Below are 18,477 nucleotides of genomic sequence, written 5' to 3'. Positions count from 1 at the left end.
GTGACTAAACAACATCAATGAAAGATTAAAGCAGTAAATAATGTGTTTTGTTTCTGTTTTTAATTTCTTCTGTCTTCAAATGCTGTGATTACTTTAAGAATCTAGATCTATAGAGCAAGTAAGCGTGCACAACCATTGGAAGTGTCTCAGGAATGACTTCCTTGCTGGATCAGTCTCCTCCTCAAGGCAGCAGGTCTCAGCTGAGCAGGAAGCACTGGCCAACACCCACTGTCTTTTTGATGGCATTCTTGACTTCCTGGTTCCTCAGACAGTAGATGAATGGATTTAGCATGGGTGTGAGGACTGCATACACAGTGAGATGAGTTTGTTGGAGTTAAAAGAAGCAATAGCTCTGGGCCGAACATACATGAAAATCATGGCTGTGTAATAAATTATGACTACTGTGAGGTGGGATGCACAGGTGGAGAAGGCCTTCTTCCTTCCCTGGGTGGAGGGTATACGCAGAATGGTGGAGACAATGTAGACATAGGAGAGGATGGTAGTGGTGAGAGGGAAGACAAGAATGACAATAGCCAAAGCAAAGTCCACTAGCTCAGCTGTGGACATGTCTTTGCAGGCCAGTTTGAGGATTGGTGAGATGTCACAGAAAAAGTGGTTCATGACATTGGAGCCACAAAAGGCAACATGTGAAATGAAATAGACCTTGATTACAGATACCATGAAACCACTCATATAGGAAAAAGCCACCAGCTGCACACAATAACCTGTGGTCATGATGACCGGGTATCTGAGAGGGTGGCAGATGGCCACATAGCGGTCATAGGCCATGGCTGCCAGAAGTACACACTCTGTCCCGGCAAGCGAGATAAAGAAGTAGAGCTGGGTCATGCAGCCTGTGAAGGAGATGCGCTGTCTCTGCAGGAGGAATCCATCCAGCATCTTGGGGACTGTGACAGAGACATACCAGACCTCCAAGAAGGACAGGCTAGTCAGGAAATAGTACATGGGCTTATGGAGGGAGCCAGTGACCCAGACAGTGAGCATGATGACAAGATTCTCTATTACCACCAGCAAGTAGACCACAAGGAAGAGGGAGAAGAGCAGGACCTGCAGCCAGGGGGCGGTGGGGAAGCCCACCAGGATGAACTCACTCACCAGAGTGATGTTTCTCCCCAGCATGACTAAGAGCTCTGAGAGGCAGGAAGTCTTCTATGACAACATCGCAAATAAATGACTATGGCATTGAAGAGGACACCAGTACAAGTTAATAAATCAGTCTTTCCTGGGAATGAGACTCATAAAATAATCTCTGTTAGCATGAAGTCATTTTCCAATGTGAAGCATACATTTCCATCAAAAATTTTTTTATATTTGTTTTGAAAATATCCCAGAATCAAAGTGCACTCCTGTCTTTAACTTTCCTCACCTGATGAAATATTTGAACGTCACTCTCCATGTCATGCCTAGCTCCTTTGTCCATGAACATGGACTGATCATCTCTCCTTTGCTGGTTTCAGGTCTCTGTTTACTTAGAAACTCACAGCATAAAGACATTTTTTCTGCCTGAAAGGAAATGTGTAGGACAACATGTCAGAGAAAGTTCAAGGAATCAATATTGAAGTGATTTATTGCTCATAGTCCTTGATCCACCACAGTTTCTTCAGAGTAGAGTCTGTGGAAATTAAAAGTCAATAATAATTCTTGGATAATTCCTTAATGACTTTCCAATTGCTTTTAGATAAAATAGGAAAGAGTTTTTGTTACTACACATAGGCTTTCTCTAATTTGACCCCTACCTATTGCCCTAGCCTCATCTCTTTTGACCCTCATAACTGGTATACTACGTTTGAGACATACTCAGCTATTTTCTCCCCAAGCTCACTGTAATTGCTCTCACACTTTGCATGACTTTTCCCTCTTGTGACTATGCCCATTGCCCAATCTTTATCTGCTGATTTCAAAGTTCAGGGTTTCATCTAAGGGTCATCTCACCAAATTGAGGTCAAGTGTCTAGGTCAAATGTCTAGTCAACGACATTTGTTTCCAGTGCACAAACCCCTTACACCTTGAGATTTTTCTCTACCACACTGCAATTTTCCAAAACTTGTGGCTCTGTCCTTTATGATGATGACAAGTGCCTATGACAATGATTTTCAAACACATTAATACTAAACAAATGTGAACTAAAAAGTAAACTAATGAATCAATCCCTTGGAGCCTTGAGATACAAAAGAAATAGGTAAGGTGCAGAGGAATGTGATCTCAGGATCTTTACTGTCAGGAGACTCTGGTCTATCAGGCTATAGATCTTTGGATACACCCTGGACTTGCACAAACAGGGTACTTTTATAGCAAACATATTCACCAGATATGAGAACACTGGATAAGATATTTGGTAGGTCAGACTCTCTAAATATCTGCCATTATCTCAGGTTTTGGCCCTGAGTGGGAGGAAAGACAGGAAGGAACATGAATGCAGTAAATAGAGAGATGGATCTTATACCATGAGAAGGCAGAACTATTCATGAGCTAGTATAACTGTTTTAATCTGTATTAAGGAATGAAGACTTCCCAGGTGGTGTTAGTGGTAAAGAACCCACCTACCAATGCAGTAGACATAAGCGACACAGGTTCAATCCCTGGGTTGGGAAGATCCCCTGGAGAAGGAAATGGCAACCCAATCCAGTATTCTTGCCTGGAGAATCCCATGGACAGAGGAGCCTGGTGGGCTACAGTCCATGGGGTCACAAAGAGTCAGACATGACTGAGCAACTTAGCAAGCAAGCCAGCAAGCAAGGAGTGAGGTCACCACAGATTCACCGCTTGAAAACATATAAATACTATGTATATCCATTAAGTGCCTCCCTCTTCCATAAAGCTGAAGTTAGTCCTATCTTCAAACTGTTACTCATTCTTTCTGCCAAATTTTTTGTCCACCATACTATTCACTTGGCATGTGAAGGACTGGAGGTCAATCAGGGTTTGCCCAGAAGTTTCATAGGACTACCTGTCTTCTGGCCATGGCTTGTGGCAAGGGACTGAATACTGAGATGCAGAAATACATTTTATTGGCACCTCCTTTCCATAGTAGCATACATCAGCAGAACTCTGCTTATTGAATGGGAAGAGACTGCCTCTTACCATCAACCTGATATCCAATCATTCACTCCTAATGTAGTTTACTAGTAAGGAGCTCTTTGCCTAGTTCCCCAGTGCCTTTGACCAAATGCTATTCCTGAGGAAAAGGATCAATTTTGAGATCCCCATAGGAAGTTGCGCCAGTGTAGTGGTACCTACTCTTTGGGATGTGTGTAACACTTCACATTTTCATCATCAGCCATACAATTTCTCACACACTCATCTTTACATACCAGTTAAGAACATTGATTTTAGGGTCAGAGCAAGATTTTAGCACTAGTTTCAGTACCTAGTAGCTGTGTGATACTGCACAGATCACTTATCAAGTATGTACTTTCATACCATCTCCTCTACATTAAGAACACTATAATAATGTCAGTTTACTGGATTGAGTTGTGAGAATTAAATGTGATATTGCTAGTAAGGAACTTAATATAAGCCTTGGTCCCTGGTTATTTGCTACATGCATTATCTGTTATTAAACTTTGTCACACAACATTTATCCATATTTACTTAATTACACGTGCTCACATTGAGTGACAACTCATGCATCCTCATAAACACAGTCATGCATCCTCTGTCTTTTACTCACCTTTCCCATTATATTCTATGGAATAAAATAACTCTAATTTCCTTGAGTATAGGGCTATAGCATCTTTGAAAAGACATGAGTTTGAGATCACCCACAGCTTCCTTATTTTCTCTTTAGTGTATTATGATCATATATCCAACTCTCCTGCTCCTACTTCATATTCTCCTCCACTTTCTTTGGAGGTACACAAATGTACCTCCCAGTAGGCTCTATTTTGAAGCATGAAGAATTGCAGAGAAACTCTATTTTCCTGGCATTCAAAACTAAGAGCACGGAGCTTTGAGATCTCTGTAGTATCCAAGGAAAGAAATCCTTTAGTTGTGCTATAGAACATTTTTTAGTCCTTGTTCTTGTTCTCAAAAACAATACAGCCACTAAGAGTCTTCTAAAACAAAACACACATCCTATTCTAACACCTAAAAGACCTTCCACTGGCCCAAATTTCCCCTAGGGTAAATACCCTGAATCTTTATTTCTTGTCATTTTCCCCAACATCCTTTCTTCTGTTCAAGAACAGAGCCTGCTGCCATTTCCCCCAAGTCCCTGCTCATTTTCCTTGAAGCTTCCTTCAGGGATCAAGCAATCTCTCTTGGCAGTTCCAGATGCTCACCATGATCCATTTGTTCTCTTCTGATAATGGAAAATCCTTCAGACCTTTGCACTGATCATGATAAAGCAGACTGGTCTGCATATTTGTATGCTTCCTGAAGATCCATGTCTGGCCTCTGCTTAGACTTCATGGTAGGTGTTGCAGCACTCAGACTGGAAGACTGGAGCCAAGGTAGAGTATATTTAACACTTACCTACTTTTTACCCACGCCTTCCTCCCAGGAGGCTCACTTGTACTCTATCTGTCCTGGCTCTAGGGAAACAATGTCTACACTGCCAAACTATATCCAGGAGACCTGGACAGGGATGATGTATCTCCATCCATTTGTCATTACTCTTTTAACTGGACCACGTCTGTCTGTATCTGTGTGTATAATATAGTTGATTCCTTTTACTCCTGAAGCAACATGAAATACTCTAAAATCAGGATAAGAAATCTAAGTGGGTTAATAAAATAATGAAGATATTCACTTCATTATTCTTTAGATACAATGTTTTCTGCATACATTCTTTGAAATAAAAATTTGTAAGTCATGGTCTCTACCTTCTGGAAACCTATAGTGTTGTAAGTAAAGTGAGAATTACAAACTACAGTGAGGGTAGAATGTGACATGAGCTATGAGAGATACAAAATGCTCTAGAAACTCCGTTGAGAGAACCTTTCTATTTAGGAGCCTGGAAAGGGTTTCATTAAGATGGTCTCATTCCAGATTCATGGCAGAAAGACAGTTTAGATGTAGTATGAAGGGAAATGACTTTGGCTCTGCAGTCAAAAGATCTGGTTCCTCATCAAGTTTCTACCATTTTTAAGATATTTGGTTTTAGAAAATTGTCTGTATCCCTCAGTTTAGTTACTCATAAAAGTGGGTAACAATAATTCCCTTGTTGATATCCTGTCAGGATATCAAGTTAGGATAAAAAGTTATCTGTATAAAAGCAATTCAAGCACTGCTTTGTGTGATAATTATACAGACATAAAATATTACTCATGTTGGAATATGTACCACAGACACAATTTGATCAGGAGAAATGTGGTGAGGGGGCATTTGGTGTAGAAAGACAAGCACAGGAAGGAATATAGAGTTAATGACAGCAGACAAGGACATGACGGAGTAATGAGGCTTTCACAGTTACTATAAATCGCTCCCATGCCTCAAATGTTCTACTTGTCAATCATATATAGTCTGTGATTTTAGTTTTGATTTCTACTTTATATAAAGTGATGTTCTGAAGAGGCTGAGGTGGGGGCAGGGAGCCAATATATATAGCAGTTTTTGTGACAAAGAGCAGGTAGTCAGAATATCAAAAGATTACTGTTATTTAGAGAAAACCAGACATCTCAAATCAACAAAATTAGTGCTTTTCCATGTATGGGAAGATGCAAAGTTTGAGCTCATTGGAATAATTTATTTCCTCTGGGCCGGTATCCTGTGCTTTCTTATCCTTAGTCTCCTCTAGGTTCACGACTGGGAGTAGTTTTTGCAGCTGTGACTGCTCAGTGACCAGCATTTTGTTTTCATCCTGAGTTCCCTCAGGGCTCGTCACTGGGACAGCTGTAACGTGGTGGCTTAATAGCTACAACATCCTTTGTTCACTGATGTGGAAGGCAATAACTCTCCTTCACAATACCATAAAATTTACCTATTTAAAGCACATAATTTAGTATATTTATAGAGATATGTAATCATCACCAGTTTTCCAGGTGGCACTAGTGGTAAAGAACTTGCCTGCCAAAGCAGGAGATGTAAGAGCCACGGATACAATCCCTGGGTCAGGAAGACCCCTGGAGAAGGGCATGGCAATCCAATCCAGTATTCATGCATGGAGATTCCCATGGACAGAGGAGCCTGGTGGGCTACAATCCATAGGGTCGTGCAGAGTCAGACATGACTAAAGAGACAGCAAGCACACACTCACATAATCATCACCACACTTCATCGTTTGATCATTTTGTCACCTTCAAAACAAACCTCGTGCTCATTCACTCTTGCCTTCCCCCCACCTCCACCTCCTAGCCCTAGGCAACCACTGTCCTACTTTCTGCTGGACATCATTTATCTCGGACATTTTAAATGAATATCATATGATATGTGGTCTCTGTGTATGGCTTCTTTCACTTAGTGTACTGTTTTTGTATGTATCAGTATTTCCTCTTCATTGCTGAATAATATTCCATTGTATCAATCTACCTTATTTTGTTCATCCATTCATCAGTAGGTGAACATTTGTGCTATTTTCACTTCGTAAGTATTGTGACTAATGCTGGAATAAACAGTTGTATATGGAGTTTTATGTAGACATAGGTATCATTGCTCTTGGGTACGTATGTAACAGTGAAAATACTGGGTCATATATTAACTCTTTGTTTAACATTTTGGGAAATTGACAAACTGTTTTCCAAAACAGAAATGTATACCATTTCACATTCCTACCAACAATGCACGGGGTTTCTAATTTCTCCACAACCTCATAAATACTTATTATTGTCTGTCCTTTTGATTATAGCCATTTCAATTTGGCAGTCATGTGCATTTTTCAAATGACTAACACTGTTAATAATCATTTCATATGTTTATAAGTCAGTTGTATATTTTCTCACTTTCAATCTTGGAAGATCAAGAGGTAGCACAGTAATGAAGAAAGTAAAAACAAGGTGGAAAAATAGTGAAGAAGCTATCCTCAATTCCTTTCTCTGAGGTAGATCTGGGTTGGAAGAAGAGAGAAGATTTTAGTTGGATAAGGGATTGTATTAGACTGTATTAAAATTTTTAAAGACTTAGATTTACTGAGAAAACTAGGAGATTCACATGATATTTCATCCAGGGTTGGTAAGAACTGAGTTTATAAAACATACTGAAGGAGGCAGTCATGAGAAAAATAAAGCTGCTTTTTGCTTTTACCCTACTGATTCCAACTCATTCAATAAACCAGTTTTATTTGTCATAAAAAAGAAAACCACTTCTAGAAATAAAGATGAAAAATTCATATCACAAGAAATAAAGAGATAAAGAAAGTTTGATTCAACCAGTACATCAGGAAAGAAATGAAAAAAAAAAAGAAGAAGAAGCATGGAAAACAAACCAACCATAAAATGAAATTGTCAAAATATGATCAGTCTTACCAATTCTGACAATAAATGTGATTAAGTATAATTAACTGGTAAAAATATACTATTTCAGGGGGAAGTTAAAATTAATAGAAAGTAAAATCCAACAAGAAAGCTCATAGCAACAGAAATAATTTTAAATATACAGGGAGGAAGAAAATAACAAAAATTCATAACGGCACTTTAAACTATCTTTCAGAAGCAAATCAAAAAGGCACAAGTTAGCAAAGATGGGAAAAGCAAAACCAAAACAATTAATCTGTTACATCCCATATTCTCCTCTCCCCTACTCAGTTTCTTTCCCTCCACAACAGTTTTATCAAAAACATTGTCTACTCTTGCTGTCTCCATTTACCTACCTTCAATTTATTTATTGACCCAACTTAATCTGACTTGAGCTTCCCTTGTGGCTCAGATGATAAAGAGTCTGCCTGAAGTGAGGGAAACCCAAGTTCAAACCCTGGGTCGGGAAGATCCCCTGGAGAAGGAAATGGCAACCCACTCCGATACTCTTGCTTGGAAAATCCCGTGGATGGAGGAGTCTAGCAGGATACAGTCCATGGGGTTGCAAAGAGTCGGACACGACTTCACTCAGACACACAAGTGACTTCACTTTCACTTAATCTGACTTACTCCCCCATAGCTCCAAGAAAACAACATTTGGCAAGGTTAGTAAAATCTTCCAAATTTGCCAAATTCAGAGGAAAATGTTTAGTGTTGCCTTATTTAACCTCTCAGTAGGATTCAACATGGTAGACAAGTCCCTACTACTTGAACTATTCTCTTCCTTTTAATTTATAAGACATAAGCATCCTATCCATCATCACCACCATGTAAAGAATCTGTCTTTACAATGCAGGAGACCCAAGTTCTATCCCTGGGTTGGGAAGATTCCCCTGGAGAAGGAAATGGCAACTCACTCCAGTATTCTTCTCTGAGAAATCCCATGGGCAGAGGAGCCTAGTGGGCTACAGTCCATGGGGTCGCAAGAGTTGAACATGCAACTTAGTGACTAAACCACCACCACCACCATTCCCTACCACTTCTTCTTGGGTTTCTTATACAATCAGGTGTCTCCTTTCCCCACATTTCTTTCTGTTGTTGATTTCTAATTTAATTCCATTGTAGTTAGAAAACATGTTAGAAAGCTATAGGATACTATCAAATCATTCAAATGGGTGGGGGTGCTGACAATTCTGGGAGGTCAGAATTGGCTTCCTTTAAGAAGTGGCTTAAGCTGAAATCTGTCAAGCCAACTAGAAAAAAGAAGTGTAGAGAAGAGCATTATTGGCAGAAGAAACGGTGTCAACAAAGGCCCCATGGGGAGTGAGAGAATATAGGGCACTCAAGCAAATGGAAAAAAAGAGGAGCCAGTGTACTTCCATAATAACGTATAAGCAGGAGAGTGGTGGAAGATGAGGCTAGAAAGATAAGCAGAATCCACACCATGGAGGGCTTTGTCAGCCATGTTCAAGATTTCAGTCTTTCTTCAGGGACCATTTGGAAGTCAACATTTCTCATAGCATGTTATAACTTTCTAGCATGCCTGTATGCTAAGTCACTTCAGTCATGTCCAACTCTTTGCGACCCTATGGACTGTAACCCGCCAGGTTTCTCTGTCCATAGGATTCTCCAGGCAAGAATAATGGAGTGGGTTGCTGTGCCCTCCTCCAGAGGATCTTCCTAACCCAGGGGTCAAACCTGTATCTCTAATGTCTCCTGCTTTGTCAGGCAAGTTCTTTACCTCTAGCACCACTTGGGAAGCCCATAGCTTTCTTTGTTGTTGTTCAGTTGCTCAGTCGTGTCTGACTCTTTGCAATCCCGTGGACAGCAGCATGCCATCCTCCCTGTCCTTCACCATCTCCTGGAGCTTGCTCAAACTCAAGTCCATCGAGTCATTCATGCCATCCAACCATCTCTTTCTTACATTGCACCAATTGCCGCTTTCTTATGTAATTGCATCTTTTCTGTTTACTTCAAAGGATTATGAACTCCATGACAGCATATGTTATGCCTGCTTTTGCTCATCATCCCTAACACATTGGGATTGGATAGGCAAGAATGAATGAAGGAGACTTATTAGTGGTCGAGGAGACAGATGATGGTAGTTTGTACCAGGATGTTGGTGATGGGCAAATATGAGTGGATTTGAAAGATATTTGTGAAGGGAAGTTAATTGATCATAGTGATAGATTAAATATACATGATGAAAATTGTTGTTGTTCAGTCACCAAGCTGTGTCTGACTCTGCGCTCCCATGGACTGCAGCATGCCAGGCTTCCCTGTCCCTTGAGTTTGCCCAAGTTCATATCCATTGAATAGGTGATGCCATCCAACCATCTCACCATCTCTCACCTTCTTCTACTTCTGCCTTCAATCTTTCCCAGCATCAAGGTCTTTTCCAATGAGTTAACTGTTTGCATCAGGTGGCCAAAGTATTAGAGCTTCAGCTTCAGCATTAGTCCTCACAAAGAGTATTTAGGGTTGATTTCCTTTAAAATTGACTGGTTGGATCTCCTTGCTTTCCCAAGGCACTCTCAAGAGTTTTCTTTAGCACCGCAGTTCAAAAGCATCAATTCTATGGCACTCTGTTTACTTTGTTGTCCCGCTCTCACCTTCACACATGACTACTGGAAAGATCATAGCCTTGACTATATGGACTTTTGGCGGCAAAGTGATGTCTCTGCTTTGTAAACACATCTTCCCAACCCAGGAATCGAACCCAGGTCTCCTGCACTGCAGGCAGATTCTTTACCAGCGGAGCCACCAGGCAAGCCCTTTGTAAACGCATTGTCTAGGTTTGTCATAGCTTTCCTGCCAAGAAGCAAATGTCTTCTAATTTAATGACTGAAGTCACCATCCACAGTGATTTTAGAGCCCAAGAAGAGGAAATCTGTCACTTCTTCCTCCTTTTCCACTTCTATTTGCCATGAAGTGATGGGACGAGATGCCATGATCTTAGTTTTTTTGATGTTGAGTTTTAAGTCAGATTTTTCACTCTCCTCCTTCACCCTCATCAACAGGCTCTTTAGTTCCTCTTCACTTTCTTCCAATAGAGTAGTATCATTCACATGTCTGCGGTGGTTGATATTGCTCCCAGCAATCTTGATTCCATCTTGTAACTCATCCACCCTGGCATTTTGTATGATGCACTCTGCATGTAAGTTAAATAAACAGGGTAACAATAAATAGCCTTGTCTTACTCCTTTCTCAATCCTGACCCAGGCAGCTGTTCCATACAGGGTTCTAACTGTTGCTTCTTGATCTGCATGCAGGTTTCTCAGGAGACAGGTAAGATGGTTTGGTATTCACATCTCTTTAAGAGTTTCCCACAGTTTGTTGTGATCCACACTGTCAAAGGCTTTAGTGTAGTCAATGAAGTAGAAGTAGATGTTTTTCTGGAATTCCTTTGCTTTCTCTATGATCCAGGGAATGTTGGCAATTTGATCTCTGATTCTTCTGCCTTTTCTGAACCCAGCTTGAACATCTGGAAGTTCTTGGTTCATGCAATGCTAAAGCCTAGCTTGGTGGAACATGTCAAATTCTTTATGGAAGCGTCATATTTTTGGATAGTTTGTGGAACTACTGTGAGATATCTTTGGGAATAGTAATTCTACTTATTTAAAATTTTTTCTCTGTTCCAGCATTAACTGTTTCTTTGGAGTTAGTTTGGTATTCAGCTTACTTTCTTTTTCTGTTTTCTCCCACAGCTTTTTTTCTCTCTGCCATTTTTATTTATCATTCTGTCATTGAACTTTCTTACATCATTAACTGTTCTTTGAAATAGTTTTTCATGGCTGTCTGTGTAGTTACATTGAGTTAATATATCATAATTGATGTATCAATTTATTTCCTATTTTCTATTCATTTAGATTGTTCCCAGTTTTTCCTTTTATTAATAAATACACTGCTTCAAATGTCTTTATGCCCATCTCTAATTACTAGTATATATTTACAGTTGGTATTATGGGATATCAGAGTGCATTATATATATGTGTGTGTGTATGTAATTGAGGCAACATTTGTTTATAACATTATATAGATAACATCATATTCTTTCATGTGTACAATATTATATTGACTTCTCTACACAATACAGTGTGTTCACTTCCAAAAGTTTAGTCTCTTAGATGTTTGTACAGTTCTAAGAAGTTTTTCATCATTTCTAGGTTATCTATTTTTGGGGCATACAGCCATTTACATACAGTATTGATAATTTCTGATGATTCTTTTATTTTTATGGTATCTGTTATAATTTCTCCTCTTAATTCTTATTTGATATATCTGAAAGTTTTCTTTCTTCTTCTCTCTCTCTCTTTTTTTTTATGGAGTCCAGCTAAAGGTTTACCAATTTGGTTTATCTTTTCAAAGAATCAGCTCTTAGTTTCATTGATCTTTTCTGTTGTCTTTTTAGTCTCTATTTATTTCTGCTCTGATCTTTATTATTTTCTTCCTTATACTGATTTTGGGCAATGTTCTTATTTTTCTTGTACCTTTAAGTGTAATGTTAGGTTGTTTGAGATTTTTCTCTTTTCTTGAGTTAGGCTTGTATTGCTTTGAACTTCTCTCTTAGTACTCTTTGCTACATCCCATAAATTTTGATATGTTGTATATTCTTTTGTCTTGAGCTAATTTTTTATTTATTCTTTGATTTCTTCATTAATTCAATAATTGTTCAGTAGCATGTGTTTAGTCTCCACATACTTGTGATTTTCTAGTTTTGTTTTTTTTTCCTTGCAGTTGATTTTTAGTTTCATACCATTGTGGTCGGAAGTATGCTTGATACAGTTTCAGTCTTCTTAATTCCATTGAAACTTGCTTTGTATCCCAGCATATGATCCATCTTTGAGAATGTTCAATTTGCCTTTGAGACAAAAGTGTATTTTGCTGCATTTGTATGAAATATTCTTATAAATCTTATAAATCTATGAGTCCATTTTGTTTAATCTTTCCTTTAAGGTTGTTGTTGACTTTCTATCTGGATAATTTATCTATTGATGTCAGTGGAGTTTTAAAATTCCCTAAAATTATTGCGTTACTGTCCATCTATCCTTTGAGATCTATTATAATTGTTTTATATATATTGGTGATATATTTTAGGTGCATAAATATTAATAACAGTTGTGTATTCTTGATGAGTTGCCCCTTTTGCCATTAAATAATGTCCATTTTCTCTCTTGTTACATGTTTTTTTGGCTTGAAGTCTATTTTGTTTGATATGAGTATGACTGCATCCACTTTCTTTTAGTTGCCATTTGCTTGGAGATCATCCTCCATCCCTTTACTTTGAACCTGTGTTTATCTTTCAAGCTGAAGTGAGTCTTTTGGAGGAAGTATATAGTTGGGTCTTGAATTTTAATTCATTCAGCTACTCTGTGTCTTTTGTTTAGTGATTTAACCCTTTTACATTTAGGGTGATTATTGATGAATGAGGAATTATACTGCCACTTTGTTTCCTGGTTGTTCTATATCAGTTCTTTATTCCCAGGATGCCTTAAACGTTATTTCTTTGTCATTGACTTTTGACAGTTTTACTATATGTCTTGGAGAGGGTATTTTGGCATTGAGATAATTAGGTCTTCTCTTAACTTCATGGATTTGTACATCCAGTTCCTTCCCCAGATTTGAATACTTTTCAACTATTTCTTCATACTCCTTGATCCCTTCTTCCTCTCTTCTCCTATAGGATACCACTACCCTTACGTTGCCTTTCATAACAGAGTTGGATAGGTCTTATAGAAATTCTTCATTTTAAAATTTTAGTTCTTTTCCCTCTTCTACCTGTATCATTTCTAGATTTCTTTGAACTTGCTAATTCTCTCTTCAATATGGTCTTCTCTATTTCTAATGCTTTCTAATATGTTCTTCTCATTTATTGAGTACTTCAGTTCCAGGATTTCTGTTTGGTTGTTTTGTAGTGTTTTAATCTCTTTGGTAACTTATTCTTTATTCATTACTTTTATTCCTGAGCTTATTGAACTGCCTTTTTGAATTTTCTTATAGCTTGATTAGTTTCTTTATGACAGCTATTTGGGGTTTCCTATAGTTAGATCACTTTACAGTAAGTCCCTTACATACAAATGAGTTTCATTCCAAGAGTGCCTTTGTAAGTCCCCAATTTGATTATAAAGTTCAGCAAAGTTAGCCTAGGTACCCAACTAACATAATCAGCTATATAGTACTGTACTGTAATAGGTTTATAATACTTATCAAACAAATAATACACAAAACAAATTCAAAACATAAAGAAATCATTTTTAATCTTATAATACCTTGAAAAGTTCAGTAGTACAACAACTAGCATACAAGGGCTGGCATTGAGTGAACATGTCAGAAGAGGTACTGGGTGGAGGAAGGAGAGGAAGTGGAAGATGGTAGAGCTGAAGGATCATCAACAATAGGAGATGGAGGACAAGCTGCAGTTTCACTCACAGCTGATGGAATGCACATTTGTACCTTTGAAAGTTTACAACTTGAAGGTATGTATGTAGGAGACTTACTATACTTTGTGTATTTAAGTTTTGTTTTTGAAGAATTGTCATGTTCTTTTTGCGATATTATATTACCATGATTTTTCATGGTGATCAAAGAGTTGTTTCTCTGCTGGTACATTTGAAGTAGTGAATACTTTTCTTCTTTAGGTAGAGCACTATCAACTTGATTCAAATGTTAATAATTCAACAGATTAGTAATTAGAAACCATTGTTTTTTCTCAGTAGATGGCACTATAACGGAAGTTTCTGGTTTCTGGTTTCTCCTACCTGAGCTTTCTTCTGGTTATATATGTGCATCTACACTTTTCACCCTCCCCCTCTGTCAGAGGTTTCCCCCTGTGCCCTCATTGTTGCTTATGCTTCCAGGGTTGCTGGTGACTTTTTTGTGTTTGTGTTGCCGTTGTCTCTGGCATTGCCATCTGAAACACTCAGTTGCAGGTAGCTTTGTTTTGTCTGGAATCATCTGGTTCGTGGGCTCAGTCAGAGTAAGGAAAGATGAGGGGAAGCTGGGACGATGAGTGCCTCTGCCACTCCAGGGCTGTTAGGCTTGCGGGCACCAGCACTGCAGGTGGAGGATGGAGGGGGCAGAGTCATGGACACCTGCACTGCTGGAGATAAAGGTCTCGGGCTCTGCTGACACCGCTGGCCGGTTCCCTGTGGCTGCGGGCACCATCATGCTGGGAGGCTGGAGTCATGGGCACTGCTCCCCTCCTGCTACTGCGTTCTCTGGGGCTGTGGGCTCAGTTGCTACAGCTGGGGGTCCCAGATTGCAAGCACCACCTCCACTGTTTGGCTGCTGTGCCCCCTCTATGTGTTTCAGCCCACCTATCTTTACATATACAGATGTGTGGAACTCTTTAGCATCATGGTGTGTTGGACAGAGGAAACGTTGTTGAGTTATGGAAACTACTGCTTATGCCTTGAAGGGAAGAGACAAAAGAAGTGCCACAGGCTGCCATGGTGCTGACATCACCTGCCTTTTCAACCGTTTTAGTGGTTTTCGGCTGAATTGGGCTGAACCTGTGGATGAAATGAATATCCCCAGTGAATGTGAAAATTATGATTCTCCTGATAACAACTTTAGAGGCTAATTATGAGAAGGAAAATATTCTCATCAGATGGACTCTCTGCTGTTTACCCAGGTACTTAGATTCTCTGTGTAAGGACCCCTTAGTCATTGTGAAGGCTTGAGGTTATTTGAAAGCATTGATCTGTTTCTGTGTCAGTCCCTGTTACTGCCTTTGGAAGTTTTTATATAACTCTGTCACTCTATTTGGTGAGAGAATTTTTCTTACGGCTTTATCCTAGAATCAAATGCCATGGCTCTGATCCCTTGTACTGGTTCAGTATATCTGCAGCTGTTTAACTTCCACCCTGAGCATAGCATGAACATTTCTGTTTCCTTATCCAGCTGTCTCTGATCTTAGGGATCTTTAGGGTATTATTGGAAAAATTTACTTAAAAACAAATTTTTTCTTTCACATATGCTAAGTTTCACATGTCTATATCTGTCTGTATAATCTCTCTATATCTCTACATATATGTGTATTTGGTTTCAGTTAGAGGCCATATACTTTCCATTACCTAGACATTTCTCAGCCTTTGTAGTCCACTGAAAATTTTGTTTGAAATGCATAATTTGTTGGAGCCATATACATAAAGGAACAGAAAATCTAAATAGAATAATTGTCATGAAAGTAATTGAGAATGGTATTAAAGCATTGCCTCTGTCTTTCCTTGCAAATAGAATGGAATGAGATAAATAAATCAGGCCCAGATGATTAAAAAGGGAATAATACTAGACTTCAAAAGTAATGTCAATGATATAAGAACAAATCCCAGACTTAAAGAGAGAAGGAAATCCTCTGAATTATTTTACAAATGCTATAATGGTTAAAAGTGAGGGCTTTGAAATAAGGCTGTATGCGTGTGTATTCAGTCATGTCTGACCCTTTGCAACCCCATGAACTGTAGCTGGCTAGGCTCCTCTGCCCATGGGACTTTCCAGGCAAGAATGCTGGAGTGGGTTGCCATTCCTTTCTCCAGGAATTTCTCGAACCAGTGATGGAATCTGCATCTCCTGTGTCTCCTGCATTGGCACACGAATTCTTTACCACTGAGCCAATCAGGCCACCTGGATTCAATTTCTGGCCTCATCCTTTATTAGCCCTACAATGTTAAACAAGTTATTTAACCTCTCTGGCATCAGTTTCTTTCTATTACAAAAGGGATAAAAACAGTGCTTACGAGTTGCTGTTTTAAGGTATCAGTTCAGTTCAGTTCAGTTCAGTCACTCAGTCGTGTCTGACTCTTTGCAACCCCATGAATCACAGCACGCCAAGCCTCCCTGTCCGTCACCAACTCCCAGAGTTTGCTCAAACTCATGTCCATCGAGTCGGTGATGCCATCCAGCCATCTCATCCTCTGTCATCCCCTTCTCCTCCTGCCCCCAATCCCTCCCGGCATCAGGGTCTTTTCCATTGAGTCAACTCTTCACATGAGGTATACCTGAGCTAATACACCTAATACTCTTTGAATGCTTGGTATACAGTATGTTAGAGATATATGCCATTGTTGTTGTTGTTGCTATTATTATTATTACCATTACAGTTGCAAACTGAAAAAAATTAAAATAAATGTACATATTAATCTCACTTATAAATAATTGGATCAATATTCGAGTTCCAGTTAGCAAATAGAATCCAGAAACATTACAAAATAAAATACATAATATCAAGTAAGTCTTGTTCACTATTAGGAAATCTACTATCTTCTCCATGGATATAGAAAATGCATTTAATAAAAACATATATCCATTTATGGCTAAAATTTTAATAAAGTATAGATAGATACTTCTATTGTATAGTAAAAACACATCCCTCAGATAAGAACTCATGTCATTTTTAATGGTGAAAAACCAAAAATATTTTCACTAAAGCTAAGAAAAGATACTCACCACTTTACTATGGTACTATATCCACTTTACTTAACATTTTTATATCTGTGCAAATTAATGAGATGTGATAAGAGCAAAAAGACTTTAACAAATTGAGAAAGTGGGTGCCAGCTTTTTTGCAAATGATAAAATATTAAACCTGGAAAATCAATGTAATCAATCGAGAACCAGAAAGTAAGTAAAATTATTCCATTATTTGGTTATAAGATTAATATTAAAAGGTCAATGTTTTAAATGCTTTTTATCAATATCAGTGATTGAAATCAATATCAATTATCAATAAATTTTCATATATACAATTTGGAGATGGTTGGATAGTATCATCAACTCAATGGACATGAGTTTGAGCAAACTCCAGGAGATAGCGAAGGACAGGGAAGCCTGGCATGCTGCAGTCCATGGGGTTGCAAAGAGTCAGACACAACTAAGTGACTGAACAACAACAATGTACAAATAATATGTGGTCAGTAAGTATAATAGAAAAGATGATTTCATATGCAATGGCAACTAGGAAGAGGTAATGGATTGGATTTAAAACCAATGTATAAATAATCTCAAGAAAATTCTAAAGCCTTTGTGTGGTACATAAAAGACTTGAAAAGCTGAGAGGATGCATTTTTTTGAGGAAGCTTTATTTCTATAAAGAAATATATTGTTCTTAAATTTAAATATATTCAAGTCAATCTCAGTAAATATAACTTTCTGTTTAGAATTAGTCAAGCTGATATATTCAGAAAAATACATGTATGAATAGTCAAGAAAATTTTAAAATAGAAGATATGAGCCTGTACTATTCTTTCAAGACACACAAAAATAAAAGAAACTTCATATTTAAAAAGATTTTGGTTCTGGTTTATAAATAGGAAGACTTAAAAGTCCATAAAAGGAAGTCATATTAACTCTGTCTATGATTAAAAGGAAGTCATATTAACTCTGTCTATGATTAAAATGTTATTTAAATCAGTGACAAAAACATAGTTATCAAAAACTACATAGCTGTAAGAAAATAATATTTTTTCTCCTTCTTATTTATTTTACCAAAATAATTTGTGGAAGGGTACAATTTCAAACAAGTAAAAAATTGATAAATGTACTAGAAGAAAATGAAATCTGTTATTGTAATTCTTATTGATGGTCTTATTACTGATATAGAGAATGCCATTCTAAGCAAGAAACAACCATACTCCAGAAAGAAAAGATTCTGTACATGTGACTACATAAAGCTCATTTCTGTAAGTTAAGAAATGCTTTATACAAAGTCAAAAAAAATGTATGAACTGTAAAATAAGTATCTGCAACCTTTATGTGAGACAGAGTTCTTAGCATGTGAACGGTCTTACAAATAAATAATTTTTAAAAAACCGATTCAATAGAGAAAGAAACTAATGACACCCACAGTCAGCAGAAAGATTGGTGGTGGTTGGTGGCTTGGTCACTCGGTTGTGTCCGACTCTTGCAACTGCATGGACTGTAGCACGCTGGGCTTCTCTGTCCCTGAGATTTCCCAGACAAGAATACTGGAGAGGGTTGCACTTTCCTACTCCAGTGGATCTTCCTGACACAGGGGTCAAGGATGCATCTGCTGTGTCTCCTGCATTAGCAGGCAGATTCTTCACCACTG

At 38.3% G+C, this 18,477-nt stretch overlaps 3 protein-coding genes across 3 annotated transcripts in view; 1 reads left to right on the top strand and 2 right to left on the bottom strand.

The window, feature by feature from the left end:
* LOC122694965 (interferon-induced very large GTPase 1-like) overlaps positions 1-18,477 on the bottom strand; it is a 1,416,129-nt gene that overhangs the window by 963,454 nt on the left and 434,198 nt on the right. The window lies entirely within an intron of this gene.
* Positions 1-18,477, top strand: part of LOC122695260 (zinc finger protein 215-like) — a 462,760-nt gene that overhangs the window by 370,809 nt on the left and 73,474 nt on the right. The gene's annotated exons all lie outside the window — the stretch shown is intronic.
* Positions 286-1,140, bottom strand: LOC122695235 (olfactory receptor 6-like). Its single transcript, XM_043904878.1, has one exon. The coding sequence runs from the start codon at positions 1,138-1,140 to the stop codon at positions 286-288; it is 855 nt and encodes a 284-aa protein (XP_043760813.1).

Source organism: Cervus elaphus, chromosome 1, assembly GCF_910594005.1.
Source record: "Cervus elaphus chromosome 1, mCerEla1.1, whole genome shotgun sequence".
Lineage (NCBI taxonomy): Eukaryota > Metazoa > Chordata > Mammalia > Artiodactyla > Cervidae > Cervus > Cervus elaphus.
The sequence above is the reverse complement of the archived record's forward strand: the minus strand, read 5'-3'. Positions and strand labels throughout refer to the sequence as shown.